This window comes from Anomalospiza imberbis, chromosome 3 (assembly GCF_031753505.1).
Source record: "Anomalospiza imberbis isolate Cuckoo-Finch-1a 21T00152 chromosome 3, ASM3175350v1, whole genome shotgun sequence".
In the NCBI taxonomy this organism is placed as follows: domain Eukaryota; kingdom Metazoa; phylum Chordata; class Aves; order Passeriformes; family Viduidae; genus Anomalospiza; species Anomalospiza imberbis.
The window spans coordinates 25,055,410-25,074,144 of NC_089683.1; the positions used below are offsets into that span (position 1 = coordinate 25,055,410).

At 35.8% G+C, this 18,735-nt stretch overlaps 1 protein-coding gene across 1 annotated transcript in view; it reads right to left on the minus strand.

Moving 5' to 3' along the window:
• Positions 1-515: 515 nt before the first annotated feature.
• Positions 516-18,735, minus strand: part of COL21A1 (collagen type XXI alpha 1 chain) — a 92,920-nt gene continuing 74,700 nt past the window's right edge. Inside the window, exons 20-30 of the mRNA XM_068183716.1 lie at positions 15,361-15,414; positions 14,016-14,069; positions 13,462-13,533; positions 10,201-10,236; positions 9,506-9,550; positions 7,410-7,442; positions 4,427-4,573; positions 4,289-4,343; positions 3,798-3,998; positions 2,706-2,783; positions 516-1,973 (exon numbers count right to left, since the gene is read on the minus strand). Of these exons, the coding sequence (XP_068039817.1) occupies positions 1,786-1,973; positions 2,706-2,783; positions 3,798-3,998; positions 4,289-4,343; positions 4,427-4,573; positions 7,410-7,442; positions 9,506-9,550; positions 10,201-10,236; positions 13,462-13,533; positions 14,016-14,069; positions 15,361-15,414 (963 nt within the window). The 3' untranslated portion in view covers positions 516-1,785. The remainder of the gene's footprint in view (positions 1,974-2,705; positions 2,784-3,797; positions 3,999-4,288; positions 4,344-4,426; positions 4,574-7,409; positions 7,443-9,505; positions 9,551-10,200; positions 10,237-13,461; positions 13,534-14,015; positions 14,070-15,360; positions 15,415-18,735) is intronic.

Consider the following 18,735-nt stretch of genomic DNA (forward strand, 5'->3'; position numbering starts at 1 on the left):
AAGAGACCACCTTGGCTTAACTGAGAGCTTCTGAGTCTGTTGAAAAAAGAAGTGTCCCAGAGTTGGAAAAGCAGGCTAGAACTGTAGGGAACTGTCAAGAACTATAAGGGAACTGCTACAGTGCACAGAAATGCAGACAGAAAACCAAAAGCTGAGCTCAAATAGAAATTGATCAGACATATAAAAAACTACAAGAAAGGGCCAATTAATAGGTGAAAACTGGAAATTACTCACAGATCCTCAGTCAGTCACTCAGAAGCAACCCCCGAGTAGGACTAATGGCGTGACAAAACCACCAATACTTTTAAAACTTAAGCTTGATATATGTGTTAATTTGATCAAATGAAATAATAAACAAAACTACCAATCAGACTAGCTGAAAATCAAGAAGATTTTTCTACAAGTAGGGAACTCTGGTCTTCTGTTTGTATTCATTATAGTCAGAGGTCCTACTGACTTGCTCTTGTTTGGTTGGTTTTGCTTCCTCTCAGACTCATAATTCACTCAACCATACATCTTATTGGAAAGTGTGTTTTTTATTTTACCTTGAATGTCAAGCATATTAAAAGTCTCTGATAGTAGGACAACAGAAAAACAACACATTAGAAAAAGTGACTTATGAAGCACGGGTTAACTTAATACAGGACTCTGCCTTAATTTAAGAAATGAATTTTAAATTCTCATGGGAACTGTGCCTTTGCTCTTTATGTAAAAGCAAGCAATAAACTTCATTAGCAAAGCATACAATGAAAATTACACACAGCTGGCTTAAAATGAAAAAGGAAACATCATAACAAACATTGCAGCTGGTCAGCCACCAGATAGACTTTTCTCCTTGTAAACCCGCTTCTTCAATTTGGCAACGCAGTCCTTGAGCAGAAACAGCAAAGGGTATACAATTTGATACTTCATTACACAGAACTGTTACATTGGAGTTGTGCAAACATTTTTAAATCTTTAATTTTGTCAAATCATAGCTATAGCCAGCTATGTCAGGTTTTTGCTCTTTTATTTTTAATGCTATTTTCATATGAGTTGAATCACCCACATGGAAACTATTGACATTTAGTAGTTGACAGTACCATCTTCAATAAAACCTTGGGTCTTGAACCTGTAGTTCTACCCTGTAGTTCTACCCATTTCAGCTCGGTTTTAAGCAGAGCTGCATGGTAAAACAGGTGGCACTTCTCCTGTGATGAGTACAAGTATCTGTCTTAATTCATAAAAATCTGATAACATTCTTTCACTCTCATCTGGAGCAATGACATATGAAATGTAAATAAGGCAATGAAATTTGCACACATACGAAGTCAAAGCCAGCCACATTCTTTCAAAATCAAATACCGCGTATGTTGGCTGCATGTGAAAAATTTCACAGTTATTTATACCTGATCAATGCCATTTAAGATCTAATTCTGCTCCCAGTAGTGTTTCCAGCAATTTTGCAAAAGAGTTTCTTTGGTAAAAAGAGGTAAAAGGAGAATGATAGGCCACTTAAATACTAAATACCAAATATTATAGTTAATTTTATTTCTATTAAAACTGATAATCTCTTTAAAAACACTTGAGATTTAACCAGTGCAAGGTATAAAAAAAAGTTACTGGAGTTTTGGAGTTTCTTGTCTAAAAGAATGTATAACCTTTGAGATCACTATTTATAATGCTTTTAATGTCACAGGTACTTTTGTTCCTTCTTATGGGATTATTGCTGGTCACCTTCCTGAGATTTGAAAAACCATGAAAGATAAGCACCGTGACTATTCCTCTAAATTATCATATCACAATTTAATAATTTGGTCCTTTTCTAAATGGATCTCTCCCCACAATTACACTAAAACACAGTGATGGGTCACAAATTCCAGGGGGTCCAACTGGTCCTGGCATTCCTGGAGTGCCACGATCTCCGTCCTTACCAGGCTGCCCACGCTCTCCAGGACGTCCTTCCTTACTCATGCCTGGTGGACCTTCAGGACCTTAATAACACACATGCAATAAATAAATAAATGCATTACTATTAAAGTGAAAAAGAACAAGTATGAACACACAACGCCCCCACTCTTTGGTGAAGTATGCAGATAAAGAAAATTTCATTTCCTGCAAAAGACACTTCTTCTCACAAACTGCTTACATATTTATATAAACAACATGGTATCTTATAAAGATTTTTTTTAATCACATGGAAAACATTTTAAATAAAGATAGCTTTTAAAGGAGAATCTGAAAATCTGCTTTAGTACACTATTCTACTTTATCATATAATCTGGAACCATCATGGCAAGAATCAGTCCCTCTATTTCTATTTGTTTCTCTGGCTTTGGATGGGGCCCTAATATATCTTCTAAATGCCCAACTTTTGTTTGCATACACTAATGTTACGAAGAATATTTTCCCTCATTAAGCAAAGCTTAAAAGTCACATGATCACATCAGGGCTCAGTTTTCAGATTTAGTTGACTTCAGGATCCACCTATCAAGAAACAGGAGTCTCAGATACCAATCTCTACAGGACCTCTCTTATATTAAATAATGTATTATATGGCAATTTATAAGGTATGAAAGCAACATTATTACCCTAAAATATATTTGGTAAGTAAGATGTGTACAAAGTATGCAAGTTTTTTCCAAATTACATCAACATTTTTTCTAAACCACACTTAAAAAAATTATTAGCATGCACTGAATCAGCACACCTGAACCATCCCTCACCTGGAGGTCCTGGAGGGCCTTGGATCCCAGGAACACCAACTCCTTGGTTGCCTTTTGCACCATTCTTCCCTGGCAGTCCTGCGAATTAGCAAACACACGCATATCTTTGCACATCATTTTCATCCAATGAATTCAGAAATCAGCATTTGATAATATTTATTGAATTAAATATGTAATCTTTCTAAAGTAAATTCTCCTGTTGGAGATTAAATTACAAAAGTACTATAGGCAAGTCATCATTACATACAAAATGAAATTGGTGCGGTAGGTCACAAGCAGTAAGTCACAAAGAAAGTAAATATTTATCAACCATTTGTTGCTTACCACTGGTACATTACTAGCTAGCTGTTATTTCATACAGATTTCCTGATTATTTTGATGATACCAGTTACCAAATTATGGTAACCTTGGTCTAGTTCCAGACTATATATGTGTACTTAATATAAAGTCTGCAAAAACATCACAGAAATCTATTGGAATGCTTGGACAGCTGAGTTACCTGAAAGCATAAATCTTAGCCTGCCTCAAAAGAATCCAGAATGTTTACGAAAATCATAAAGAAAGGAGCAAAAATCCTTTTGAGATAAAGATAACAAAAGGACAAAAAGTCAGGAAATCAAAGGAAGTATAAAAGTTGTTGGATGTCAAAAATCAGCACAACTATTAAGTAGCCAGTGAATAAAGACTGTACCTTAAAAAAGCAGAAACAAACAAGTTTGGAAGAAAAGAAATCAGAAGACATGGACATACTTTGAAATCTATGTCTGTGCATATTTGAACTTAAAAAAGAATCTAAATGCAGGTAGAAACATTTACATGAGACTAAGAACTCTCTAAAAGATCAGAACAGAGTTTATAGTAGACTATAGTAGAACTGAACAATAACTACCTGGCTGTGTTTTTGTATTCTCTCTCCTGTCACATGTTCCCTGAAGGTGGTGAAACATCCACACTGCTCCATGGCCACAATTCCATTCAGCCAAGCAAGCCCACCTAATTCTCCTACTCCACCCTGCATTAACCCCATCCAAAACTAGAAGCAGAAAACCAAGACATAAAGGCCTTTAACACCGTGCCACACACACACTGTACCTCTTGTCCCTCGAGCCCCAGGGCGACCTGGCAAGCCCATCAGCCCCGGAATGCCATCATTCCCTGGTAAACCAGGAAACCCTCTTGGACCTTCAGGGCCTCTTGGACCTGGTGGTCCTGGAAGTCCTGGGGGAGCACTTTGGGACTGACAATGGTTACAGTTTTGTAGTCTTCCACTCTGGAGAATGGCAGGCAACTGGGCTGGGAGAATTCAAGCAAAAAGTTGCTTAAAGTGCTGTAACAATAGAAGTATTGCCCCCAACCACTAATACAAAATCAGTTCCCTCTCTTAAGAGAATATAATACTTTTAGGAAACAAGATGGTAAAGTATGGTGCCTGTGATGTGGAAATACAGTTCCACACATGTAGGAAAACAAATAATAAATTGGCAATATGGAACTTGCTTTCAAAAAAACATTTCTATAATTATCAGGAAACTTCTTTAGCACTTCAAACAAGGAAACAACGGTAAAGAAACTTTCAGACTTACTTCTCAGTACATCTGAACACACCTGTCGAATAAACTCTTCTGAAAATTCTCGTGCCTGAATTGAACAGAGAACAGAGCATGCAATTCTTTCTGGTTTTTAAGGTACCCAAAATGAAAAGTTTGAAGTCATATACATACAGGTTTTCCATCTGATCCAGGTGGTCCTGGAGGTCCTCTATCTCCTGGCTGACCTCTGAGGCCAGGGGGTCCAATCAAACCCTGGACACCAGATTCTCCTTTTTGTCCACTGATGCCTTGAATGCCTGGATCTCCTTTCTCACCCTTCTGGATGAAAAATCAATGAAAAGCCAATTATATGTTCACAGATCATTTGGAAGGTAGGTAGCACCAAACAAACATATTCTAAGAAATCTTTATTGAAGTTCTTCATAAAAGTAATGTGATGCCTATGAAAACTAACTTGATATTGATGAAATCTATTTTGGTAAAATGTATTGAAGTTTTCAGATAAAATTATCAAAGAGAACTAGAAATAAATTACCTTTTCTTAATTTTCAAGACCGATTTTACTATTCCTTATTAACACATGGAACAAAGGGTTCTATTCACTTTTTCCTCAGAATCAGAAAAATTTTTTATAGTATGTTAAAATCCTTAGAAGGCCAGAAAAAATTGGATGTGAAATTCTGGCACCTCTGAAGTTCCTGGAAACTTGCAATAATAATCAAGGCTTTTACCTTATATCTGCATTGTATAAAACAAAGGAAAAAAAAAATTATTTCAGTTAGGGATATTTTTGCTTCTTTTTTTTTCCATCTGATTCATAGTAACTGCTGTCTGCTTCACCACTGGAAAAGGTAAAAAAAATGCTGAAAAATGTTTTGATATATCTTCACCAAAGCAATGGTTCCATGTATGGAATTACCTACTGCAATAGTTCATGTGGAACTCTTTCCCTGCTCTGGAGCCAGCAAAACATCAGTATGTGCCCAAGATTAAAGTCAGTATACTACGCTTGCTCCCTTACGAGTTTTTTCCTTCCTTGTTTGCACAGCTTCTGCATAACATTATCAGTTGCTGAAAAGTTTTCTTTCTCCACTTTCAACTATTTTAGATGGAACTGTGAGAACATGACTATTATATATAACAAACTTATTGAAGCAAATAATATAATTTTAAGAAATACTCACGCATATGGTCTCAATAGGCTTCCACTGAATATTAAATTATGGTATTTATATTACTTTGTAACATCTCCTATATTACTAATCAAGATTCTTCACATCAGAAAATTCAAAGCTTCCTGGCTTGGTCTATATTAGTAACAATGCCCAGAATTCTCTACATGAATTACTACAGGGTAACAAGCTTTAAATTCAGTGTCAGATTAACCAGTTTTATGAGCTAGGCTGTAAATCAGACAGGTACTTCATGTTCTTAAAGAAACAGAGAAATGAGAAAAAATGTGACAGATGTCCGTCAAGTGCCTAAGAGTACTGCTGGAAGGGTGGCCAGTTCAGGGGCATGACCTGAACAGCAGTTGATACCTTCAAAAGGCATGCATTAATTCAGATACAACTTCTTCCAAAGTTGTAGTTGTAATTTATTTTCTTGATATTGTCATCTTTATAGTAACAGAGAAGGGATCCTCTTAGCTACCTCATGTAGATTTGTACCTGTTCATTTCTAGTACATAATTACAAAGGTGTTTTTTTCATTTCAACAGCAAGGCTCAGAGATAAGCCCATGGTGCTTATGTAACTACCTGTGGCTATACTAGAAACTGTATGTGCTGAGGTCTGAAATTATGTTTGGTTTATAGTTAGGGGTTTATAGCTGTTTTGGTTCTTCTTTAATTTTAATTCCTTTTACCCCTGTGGACTATATTTACATAAAAGACTTGCAAGCTGAGCTATGTGAACTAAATGTTCAAGGGGCTAGAAGGCATTAAAAACCAGAGAATACTGGGGAAACAGCATCTATTTTAGAACAACATTAGAGGCAAGAAGCCAGCATAAAAACACCAGGAGAAAATGTTGGAAGCATCAGCAGAACTGCCTGAAGAGCTTGCCAAGAAACAACTGAAACTGTAGGGGAAAAATTTTCCACAGTATATCTTGGTGTTTTAATGCTCAACCACATCCATGTGAGGCCTTGTTTGCTGACCCTTGCTATTGGCAAAGAAAGGCAAAGACAGGAAAACAGCTCAGTAAGTGCTTAAGAGCCTGTAAGAGACTTACAGGCTGAAGAAACTTATTAGAAATTAAGAGTCTAACAAAACCCATATTTTATAGAAATGGAAAATAAACTAATTTTGTAGGTTTGATAAGTAAATACAATGGCATCGTTATAGCTTAATACATAGTAAGAAATCATTTAAATGAATTTCCAGTAGAAATATTTTATTCCCATGTCTTGCAATACTTAAGGTATTGTAAATGCATGACTAATTCAATAGCATACAAGGAATCTTTTACCAGATTTGGCAATAATTTAGTAAAACACCTATAAGCCAAATCGCAACTGAAGAATTTTCCTAGAACCACAGAAGCATATGAAACAACTTATATGTTAAAATGGATAAAATAATTTCATTATCAGAATGGAACTTCCAACTAATGTATCCAGCTATTGAATGGAACTTCCAACTAATGTATCCAGCTATTGTTATGCAACAATGCTTTAAGGAAGAAGGTTGAATAAACAATATCTAAATAAATTTGAAGAAGAATTTGGGTAAGTGTATACTCTGATTTTAAAAAATATTGAAATAAATAAATAATAGTCAACAAAATTAATATTTTAAATATCAATTTTTAAACAACATGCAACACAATGATTCTTTTTCCTTAGTTATTTTCTTTGGTTATTTTCTATATTCAAACAATCCTTTCTCTCTTATTTTGTTGGTTCATTTCTTGGCTTTTTAATTTTCTTAAGGTATATGTTTGGCTTTAATAATTTTTAATGAAATGTATATCTTATTCTGTCTCTTTATAACTAATACTTCTTTCTCTGATATTTTTCAATTTCTCCTCCGTTGCTTACAGACATGTGAGTACAGAAGTAAGACTAAACACACATTTTACAGATCACCTAATCTGCAGAAACAAATTGAATAATTTTGTAATACTATATTTATCATCGCAAAAATACGTACCTCTCCTCGTTCTCCACTCAATCCTTCTACTCCCTTTAAAAAATAAGATGAAAAAGTAATTTAAAATGCAGGCTGAGCCAAATTACTTGGAATCAAAAATTAGTATTTTTTGTCCTTTGTTTTTAGTTATCAATCACAAACAGTAATTTTTAAAGATTCTCTGATTGCTATAGTACAAAAAACAAAACTTCATATAATGATGAAAAATTTATATCAGCGTGAATGAACACTTCAGTATTACATTTAATATCACGTACCTAGAGGAAAAGTTGGGAGTATATCACACATATTATAAACATAAAAACATAATATAGACTTAAGAGACAAAACCTTATTCGCTTTACAAAAGAAATAGCATGTGTCCCAGCAGAAGTAAACTCCGGATTCAAACTGCTTAATACAATCTTACTAGGCAGAAATTAATTTCAGAGCTATTGAAATACAGACTTTGTGGTAAGGCAGATTTTGCATGCTAGCAAATTATTTTGATGTCATTTCTGCCAAGTGATTCAATGGTGTTACTGACCATTACGTCCCATGGCAAGATGGCAGTTCACTTTTCTGATTCACTCTTATGGACAAGGAAATCTGTATTGTGTCTTGGAGTCTTGAGAATTCTTGGAAATATCTTATCTTGTCTACTAAATGATTGATTTTTGATTCCTGACCAAACCAGATAAGCACAGGAAACAACTTTAGACTTAGTCTGTATTATTTTTTCAGCTTTCTCCAAAAAAAAAGCAAGCAAGAAATAACAATTCAGTTGCATCATTCTATCTGAAAAAAAATAAAAAAGTTTTCTTTCACTATCACTTTATTTTCCTTTTTGACTAAAATAATAAAGATATGAAAAAATTTTCCATTATTTGCAAAAAAATAATAAAAAAAAACCAACAAAGTTTAAATCGTAAAATGTCAATCTGGGACATTATATTTGGTTAAGTCAATGATTCGCCTTTTAGTTTAAACTATTTATTTATTTAAAAATGTGGTCAGGTTAAATAATGAACTATTTTCAACCTACATATTTCTGAAAGTGTTAACTAACAAGCAGTCTAGATCTCCTGCCCAGAATCCCTGGGAATCAGGTCCATCTGGCTAGAGGGGCAGCTGTATCAATGTTGTAATTCTGAAAAAAGCAACCGTGGCATCCTTCCAAGTCTAGTTTTAGATATGTACCTCTAAAAATACTTCTCTGTTTAGACATACATAGATTATACAGTTAAAAAGTATTTATAAATACTAACAGCTATTTTCTGTGGAATAACAAGATCGCCAACTATGACACAATCAGAAGATGCTGGCCTAGAGTTAAAGAGAAACAACTGGATCTCACTGATTTACAGCTGAAACAGGAAACATCTGTAATTTATGAGCACAGAAGATGTCAATAATGACTCCCAGCATAGTCTAGGAGGTAATGAACTGTATGAAAGTGTAGCATGGCTCATGAAAAATCTTAACATCTCAAGTATCACTCTTATAACCTTTACATAAAAGCCACTATTTGCTGTTACCTGCATTTTATATTACTTATAAATATTTTATAAAAATATTCTATAATTAAGGTTTTACTACAATAATAAAAGAAATGCACTTATGGTCTGTTTCTCAAGATATAATATCACAGAACACAGAAAGATGTAGGTTGGAAGTGACCTCCTTGGATTCAATTTCCTTTGCAGAACAGATGCAGTTTGATCAACTCAGCATGCTGTCCAGACAGGTTTTGCCACAATGTTTATGAGCAGCCTGTTCCAGTGTTTGCCCACCCTCAAAGCAAAATGTTTTTCCTGTATAAATCAAGTTTCTGTGTTCCAATTCATATGCATTTCCTCTCCTCCTTCAAGCATCCACAGCTGAGAGAAGTGATGCTCCATCTTCTCTGTATGTTTTAGAGTAGTTATTTTAAAAATACTAAGTGTTTAAGAGACAACTTATATAACTATGTTCTCATGTTATATATAAATATATTTCACCTGATGCAAAGACCTATACATGTTGATGGAAGAAGTGTTAAGAAACAAATATGAATCATGGCCTCAAGCTAGGATCACTATGGCTCTCTTGAAGTAGGATCACTATTTTAACAGTACCTGTAAGCCTGGATTTCCTTGTCTTCCTTTTTCTCCTTTCAGTCCCTTCAGAAAAGATCACATTTTATAAAATATAGATTTATCTGGCATATGTAATTAAACTATCCCAAAAATAACACAAGGAGCTAAATATAAATATAAAACCTCATTCTAAACTAGGACAAGTCAATCTGAAGTTATTCTTCAAAGAGATCAGAGAAGAAACTGTGCAGAATAAAATTTCTACCCTGAACACAGAGGGACCAAGCCAGGATCGAAGTAATGACAGAATATTCTTCTTTTTCTTGTAGGTATTTCCATGATTTTAGATAACAAGGAGGAAAATCCCACATGCTAATAGTAGAGTGGGTAGGCAGAGGCCAGGTGAAGTTACTTTGACTGTGTTTCTGTGATCCTGCAGTCCCCTGTAGGCATGGACAGAGAGCATCCTGAGACAGTCCTGGGTGATGCCCCAGGCCTCTGGGCACAACCTGCACCCTGCGCCTGCACCATTGCTAGGAGCAAATGCAGCAAATGCCAACAGCCTGCTCAGGCCCTCAGAAATGCAGATGATTTCCTTGAAGGAGAGTTACTGCTGGTATTGAAGTTAACCTTCTGTGGAGTTTAATCTTAAGAAAAACTCTGTCTGAATTAATACCTAAGACTTGTATAAATATCAATGCCAGATGATTTCATTAGAAACAAAGTTGATATACCTGGATACCAGTGTCACCTTGGTTTCCTTTCTCCCCCTGTAAAATATTAGAAGAAAGGTCTCTATTTAAACATGAATCACCTCTAAATCATGTAGTCTGTGCTTTAATTTAACACAGTAATTACAAGAGAAACATCTATCTTTTTCTTATACTGAAAGAAAACAAATCACTTTTTCCTCATGTACACAAAAAAAGTCCAAAAAGCTATACTAAGAAAGGACTTTGTCATTAAAACAACTATCAAAAAGAGAGTGGATACTCACCTAACAAGTAAAAAATTAAATACGAAAGTCGATGTTCACATACCAAATAAAAAAATCTAAAAATACAACATAATGAGGTGGCAAGTCCAGCAGGATTTTATCTACTCAGTGTATGGGAGTGGAGAGGATGTAGGCAGGAAGGGAGGCAATGTTTCTTATGGGTTAAATTTTAGCTGAATGCACCACTGTATGCTTAAGTTATGCAAAACAAAGAAGAAAAAAGTATTTTTTCACCAAAAACACCTCTATATTTAAATTAAATAAAAATATTTAAGGACTAAGCTCCATTTCAACCCACTTGTTTTGCCTCAAAATGTTTAAAGTAAATAATAATGGGGGGATTGGCAATCAAATGGTGCAAATGGTGCTTAGAAGTCAGGTATGTAGTTTTATCAACTTGTCTGAACACAATCTAATTGACATTGGAGAGAAACACGCAATTGAAAACTACTCATTCCAATTAACAACAGAGGTATGACATATGTACTCTGAAAATGTGGCCATCTCTCTTCATTATTTGCAAAGGAAACAAAGTTATGGGGGATGGCTCTTACTCTGACTCTGACATCTTATGTTTAAATAGACATAAATCGAAATGCTGAACCATGAACATAGCAGCTCATGAAACAAAAGACAGATATGTAGGGGGGATGCAAAACTGCATTTAATAAAGAAAATAATTAGTTGGGTCCGTTTTGTCAGATTTCTTGTAAGAGACAAAACTTTGTGTGTTTGGCTGTTTTTTGGGGTTTCTTTTTTTTTGTTTTTTGTTTTTTGGGGGGTGGGGGGGTAGAAAATAAAAGAATATTTAGTTAAATGAAAACATTAGTGAAGAGGAGATTTTTGTCATGGAAAATATTTACCTGATTGAAAATCCCAGAACATAAGAAGATATTTATGTCAGCTGTAGTATTTTGTTGTATTGTATTTGAATGTAAAATATTCAGCTGTATCAAATTTTAAACTCATCTATAGCTGAAAGGCTTCACTTTTACTGTCAGATGCGAAAACTGCGCTTTTCTTCCTGAAAATTTCAAGTGTCATTGGACTTGTAACTCCAGCTAACTTGCATCTTCATATAAAATAAATGACCTTTTCAAAGGCTTCTTCAGTTTAAAATTTAGAGAAGTTCCATACATTTTAACAAAATCATCTTTCATAAAATATTATTGTCTTAGTACATGTGCCTTACATAACACCTAGATATTGAATTGAATATATAGTGATAGTGAAACTAATTAAATTATTATTATGACACTGAGTCCATGCTCTAGTTAATGTAAGGCATGTCCATATATTGTCTACTGACATGTGAAGTACTCTAGTATATGTAAGACGTATACGAGGCATATATGACACTGGACATACAAGAAACGTGTGCCTTCTGGAGTAGATGAATTCTATTGGAATACTTCTGCATGGGGTTTTCATAAAACTTTAATTACAACACCACCCTTCTATCCTACTGTCTTTTTACCCTTCAACCTTTCTCTTCTTATGAAAGCGAAATTCCTGATTTAATTCTATTTCTCTAATGCCATACTGGGTCTGGCTGAGAAGGAATTAATTTTGTCCATAGCAGCCCTCATAGTGCTGTGCTTTGCAATGGTGGCCAGAAAGGTGTTAATAACACACCAGTGCTTTGGGTATTGCTGAGCAGAGCTCCCTTCAACATCAAGGCTCTCTCTTCAAATCCCTGCCTTTTCCTGTAAGCTAGGGCCAGCCAAGATCTCGGGTGGAGACACAAATTCAGGCTAGGTGGAGAAGGGATTGAGAGCAGCCCTGCAGAGAAGGACTTGTGCATGCTGATAGATGAGGAACTAAACTTGACATGGCAGAAAGCCAACTGCATCCTGAGCTGCGTCAAAAGCAGTGTGGCCAGCAGAGCAAGGATGAAATTCTCCCCTTCCACTCCACTCTCCTGAGACTCCACCTGTGTCCAGTTGTAGGGCCCCCAACATAAGAAGGACATAGATCTGCTGGATCAAGTCCAGCAGAGGGCCATGAAGATGATTAGACAGCTGGAACATCTCCCTCATAAAGACAGACTGAGAGAGCTGGGGTTGTTCAGCACAGAGAAGAGAAGGCTCTGGAGAGACCTTAGAGGAGCCTTCCAGCACCTAAAAGGGGCTTAGAAGAGAGCTGGAGAGGTACTTTTCACAAAGGTCTCTAATGACAGGACAAGAGGGAATGGCTTCAAATTGAAACTAGATTAATAGGAAGAAATTCCTTAATTTGAAGGTGATGAGGCACTGAGACAGGTTGCTCAGAGAAGGTGTGGATACCTCCTCCCTGTAAGTGTTCAAGGCCAGGTTGGATGGGGCTTTGAGCCATCTCATCTCGCGGAAGGAAGGGTCCCTGCCCATGACATGGGGGTTGGAACTAGATGATCTTTAAGACACAACCATTCTATGGTTCTATGACATAGCCAGGACAGATGACCTAAACTGAAAGGGATATTCCATACCATAAGATGTCTGCTCAGCAATAAAAGCTAAAGGGAAGGGGAAGGAGGGGAAGTTTCATTATTGTGACATTTGTCTTCCAAACATCTATGTGTACTGAAGTCCTGCTTCCCGGTAATTGGCAGGACAACACAAGCTGACAGGAAGCAGAGAATAAATATTTCCTTTTACTTTGCTTCCACACATGACCTTTCCTTTTGTTTAATTAAACTGCCTTCTTCTTGACCTATGAGCTTTCTCCCATCTTATTTTCTTGTTTTCCCTCCCCTGTTTAAGAGGGGAGTGATGGAGCAGCTTGGTGGGCACCTGGCATTCATCCAAGGTCAACTCACCACAAGTGCCTTCTCATCAAGGGTCTTATCCTTCAGAAGAAAATGTTCAGGATGGATGTATTATTGTTTTAAATGTGTCCAACTGTTATCTAATAATAATGATGCATTTAGAGAAAGGATTTTGTAAAATAATGATCACTTATAAGAAAAGCACTTCCAAAAAAAGATGCAATTAATGTAAAACTGGAAAAAATGACTTACCTTTAATCCCTGGGTACCAGGAATGCCTGGGTAGCCTGGTTCACCTGGAGCCCCTGGTACGCCTAAATCTCCCTGAGTAATACAATAGCTTTGTGTCAGTGATGTGCTGTGTGTAAAAACACACATTGCATGTTTCTCAAGGTCACATGATACGCTTTGGCTATGATATTTTGAAATTTTACAACTGAAGATGATTGAAGTATCTGAAGGATTTTTGAAGGGACGGTGAATATAGAGAAGACACATTCGGTATCTATTTTTATTGTCTTTTAATACAGTTGATATTTCAAAATTACACAAAAAATACTACCTCAAGTAACAACATTTGCAGGTTTGAACTTAATGAACATCTGATTTTCACAGCCTAAAATCTAGTATAAAATTAGTAAGAATAAGTCATCACATAGATTCTGATGCAATGTGATGTTAACTAATGTTTTACTGTGAAACAAACTGCCTTATAATTAACCAGGGGAAATAATGGAAAGTTAGTAAATCATGAAGAAATAAATGAATCCCTTCTTTAACTAGAACACTTCCAGAATCATATTTACCTTGGCTCCTGATGATCCTGGTTTCCCCTGTATTCCTGGTTCACCTTTATCACCCTATATAACAATGTGGCAGACACATCATTATGTTTTGTCACATGTGGTAGGTCTAGCAAACATAAACAGACACTGTTGAGAAACTGACTCTTAAAAATGGGCCCTGGTAGTGACTGAAAGGCTGAAGTTCTTCTCCATTACATGCAGCCTGAATTTTTGACTTTCTCTCAGGAAAGATGAGATACTGATGACAAAATCTGATCTGCCAGCTTCTGCATACCTGTCCCATCTCCGCCTGCCTCATTTGCCTCACAGTTACAACAAGTTTGTGTGTACTGACCTCACATTTCCATCATCTTATTTAATTGTTGAAGTCAAAATACTAATTTATGTTCTGGCTTTTATCACAGCCTATGGAATTAGACATATATTCAGCACAAGGATTTGCATTAAATCTAAGAATTATTGACTACATCATGATGGACTTCTGTAAGAATGAGCTTATTAAGAAGAATTCTCTAAGAAACAGCTTATATTCTAAGTGAGATAAGTATACAAAATAAAAGCATTTTTCACAGCTAATTAATTTTTAGTTGGATCATAGGTATTCAACCTTCTTGACCATAGAAAACATTAATACTTAAAAAAACACTACTGTCAGTATACAATTATAAATAAATGCATATACACTTTTGGACGTAGAATAATGTATGGGGGAAAGGGATCTAAGTATAAATGCAAAGTTAGGGAAATGGATTCTGTATTCCTAAATATTCTCTAGGACATACAATTCAATACTTACTCACAATTCAATCCAAAACTCACTTTGGATTAAATTGAAAAGTTACAGTAACCAATCTGAATTTGTAGTATTTATTTTAGCTTTTGAGAACATTGGTAAAATTAGTTCTTGCTGTAGCTGCAGTGCAATCAATAAAGTTACATCTGAAATAAGTTTGGCTCCTTGGGTGGAAGAAACAGCACATAACATTATTGAATACAATTAAAGTATAAATAAATGTAACATGGGAAAGTTCAGATGTATATTGAGAATTATCTGGTTTCCAGCATTGCAGAATATTTTCCAGGACTGTAAAACTGAAACAAACTCTCATGACCATTTCCACAACTGTTAAAAACCTCACAGGATGACAGGCACCATTTACTGACTTATATTAACCTCTCTTGAGACTGAACTATCATAAAAGGTAACACAGGGAACATCATACAGCTGCTCATCAATATTCAATACACCAAAAAATGAGCTACAAAATCCTGGCATTGTCAGATCAAATTTGCATGCAAAGCAGTCGTTTATCAAAGTCACAAGCATATTGAGTCAAATACTTACCTTAGGCCCAGGAGCTCCAGGTAGACCAAATGAACCTTCTGGTCCCATCAAACCCTATTTATTTATGAAAAAGAGACATTTCTGTACTAAAACAGAGGAAAAATGAGCTTGGTATTGTATTAGTAGCATCATTATTATATTTCTTTAGTGAATTAAACAGTAAATACAATGTCTTTTATCTTATTACTATACAGGCTATAGTTTTGACACAGTACAGTGAATTATTGGAACATTCTATGGTCTAATAAAGGGCTAGTGTGCAATAGAAAAAAATCATACAGGAGAAATGAACAGTGCTGTCATGGAATACTCCTGAGAGAAAAAATTCTGCAACTCAAGACCCAGTCTGTAATGCATTCTTAGTTATGACTGAAAGTGACACAAAAGTTTCTTGGGTTCTGTTTAGGGTTTCCAAAACCAACAAAAGTATTTGTGGCATTTCATAATTCTCTTTCTCCTTTCTGACTCTGTGTCCCCCAAAGGTTGATATAACATGACCCATTGTGCAAATTTTGCGGAGATTTATCAGGAGCAGTTAAATTTTGGGGCCACACCTTTGTATCTTCTGCAAAATCTTCAGTTAAACTACTCATTCAAGAACACAACAGCTTCTGCCATTTCAGATCATGAGACTTCAGGACATGTACAAAGCCAAAACAGCCTCTTGGACTCTACAAATGGAATCATGTTCATAAAGGCATGTTTAGCTGCATGTTCCCTACATAAAATAAGAGCTAAGGAGTATTAAATCATCAAAGGCCTGACTTCCTTAATTTCTATTTAAAGATAGTCTCAAGTATACGTTAGAAACAAATTCCTTCTTTGAAATCATACTTTCCAAGAAGGAATTCCCATTAATCACATTTTCCATATCTGGTGTTAACAATTCTCTTTTTCACCACTTTGCCTCACTTCACTTTTAGTCCAGAACTGCATGCATCAATAAAATCCATATATTATTATTGTTTTACTTGGACTTGCTCAAACACTGTGAAATACAATCTGCAATAAGAGCAGCATAAAATAAAAGCATAATGATACAGAAACTCGAACAATTAAATAAGGCTTGGAAACCTAACCTGTCAGACATTAAATGTTATCAATTATTCCAACTTATAATATTTTCAGAATTCACTGTTATTGTTGTTATTTAATCTTCGCTTTCATATAAATCACCTTCTATTTAGTAACAAATGTTAGGAACAATTCACTCCCATGATATTATCTCAGACTTCTTTCAAAAGTTAAATGTAATCAAAACCAGATATTATTTCTCACACAGATAACAACTCAGCTTTGCAAAAAAAAAAAAAAAAAAACTTTATTTGTTTAAAACTAAGCTAAAACTTAAAGGGTGTCTTTGTTTCCACAGTAGAAGAGAAAATTCAGAGTACCTAAAACAAGAAGTAATTCTCTGCAGCCATGCTTTTCAGAATTTCATCCATTTTCGGGTATTTCACCTGTGCTTTACCATTAACCAAAGATTAATACAAATTAACCACAGATTTATTCATGTTTCTTGCCTGCTTCGTGATAAGAAAATACTGGTCGCCAAAACTTTCCATCAATAAATAGAGCAACCTGTTCTTTAGGCCACAGACAATCTACCACCTCACTAGATCATTTCCAGTGAAATCCACATCAGTCTTTGGGTTACAGAAGTGGTAGATGCTCACAAAAAATGTCCCTCATTTATTTTATCTTATACAAAGCAGAAATACTATAGGCACAGAATAGCTTCTTTTTTTTTTTTTTTAATTAAATCAGCTATGTGTATATATACACATTGACCTGCAAACACACACCAGAGAAGGCAAATGAGGAAATACATTTAGTATAATTAAAGGTCAAGAATACATCTGCAGGAAAAGGAGAAATAAACTCCATTTTTCCTGGTTTCCTTTCTTGCACTTTCATTGCTAGGCCATATTTGATTTGTTTTGTTTAAAAATTACATGGAGACTACTAAATGAAATCAGCACACTGTAAGAAGGAAACTTTCAGATGCAGCATAGGAAAAGCTTGTGAACATAATCGGAAAACTATATAGAATTAGAAGAGAAGAGAATGTCCTGAACAAAAATGTAGAACAATTCAGGGACATAAAATGTAGCATTATTGTCCTATTTTGCAGAGCTGACATTATATGTCAGGTAAATTAATAAATTGCTGGTGTTGGCAATGCAATAGGGATAGTCATTACTGAAGAAGAGCTTGTTACTGAAAAACTTTCCCAAGCTATTAATAGACCATCCACAAGCTTTCCATCTGTGTTTTCTGGAACAAACATATTCAGTGTGACTAATACAAGGAAAATCCCACTATCTTTTCTGGTTTAAATTCCCTAATGCCATATAATACATTCAGATATTCCATGCATCAATCTCCTACTTAATTTATCAGGTGACAAAAAAATGCATTAAATGAATTGACAGGAAAGAGGAATAAATTATTTTCAAGTGTATCATGAACCAGATGTTATTTATCTAAATAAAATTTGAAGAAAATATGGTAGGTGAGTTAAATAAATATAAGCACTTTGGAATCCCACAAGGCTTTATTGGAGTTGATGATATAGCCTTTCCTCCGGCATTTTGCTCAACTTTGCTCAGAAAGAAATGGAGAAAGAAATTCCAGTAACAGGCAATAAAAACAGTTAGGAGGCTCAGATGAGAGAACAAATGTTGATGTGTTAACTAAGAGTAGGGACATTTAAACTTCCAGTTCAGGCAGTGTTTCATCCAAATTTGATCTGGACAACTGTGATAACTGATTGTCAAGGAGATCTATTTTTCCCAGAGATCTTTAGGAGATAGCTGGAAAAGTCCTCAAAGTTCATGAAAAAAAATTAACCAGTGTACTTTATATAAAAAAAGGCTTTCTGACAGCTGTAATGTAGTGATTGTGCCTGTGGTAGTCAGGAAAGGAAGAGATGCTGTTTGGACAGGGGGTAAGTGTATACTCTGTAGGAAATGCAAAATGTACTGGATGACAGAGTAGCCCAGAATTTTTAGAATTCCAAATTTCAATTTCTGTCTCCAACAAAAACTACATCAGTTTTAACAGATTATACATAGAGGAGAGGAGAGGAGAGGAGAGGAGAGGAGAGGAGAGGAGAGGAGAGGAGAGGAGAGGAGAGGAGAGGAGAGGAGAGGAGAGGAGAGGAGAGGAGAGGGGAGAGGAGGGGAGGGGAGGGGAGGGGAGGGGAGGGGAGGGGAGGGGAGGGGAGGGGAGGGGAGGGGAGGGGAGGGGAGGGGAGGGGAGGGGAGGAGAGGAGAGGAGAGGAGAGGAGAGGAGAGGAGAGGAGAGGAGAGGAGAGGAGAGGAGAGGAGAGGAGAGGAGAGGAGAGGAGAGGAGAGGAGAGGAGAGGAGAGG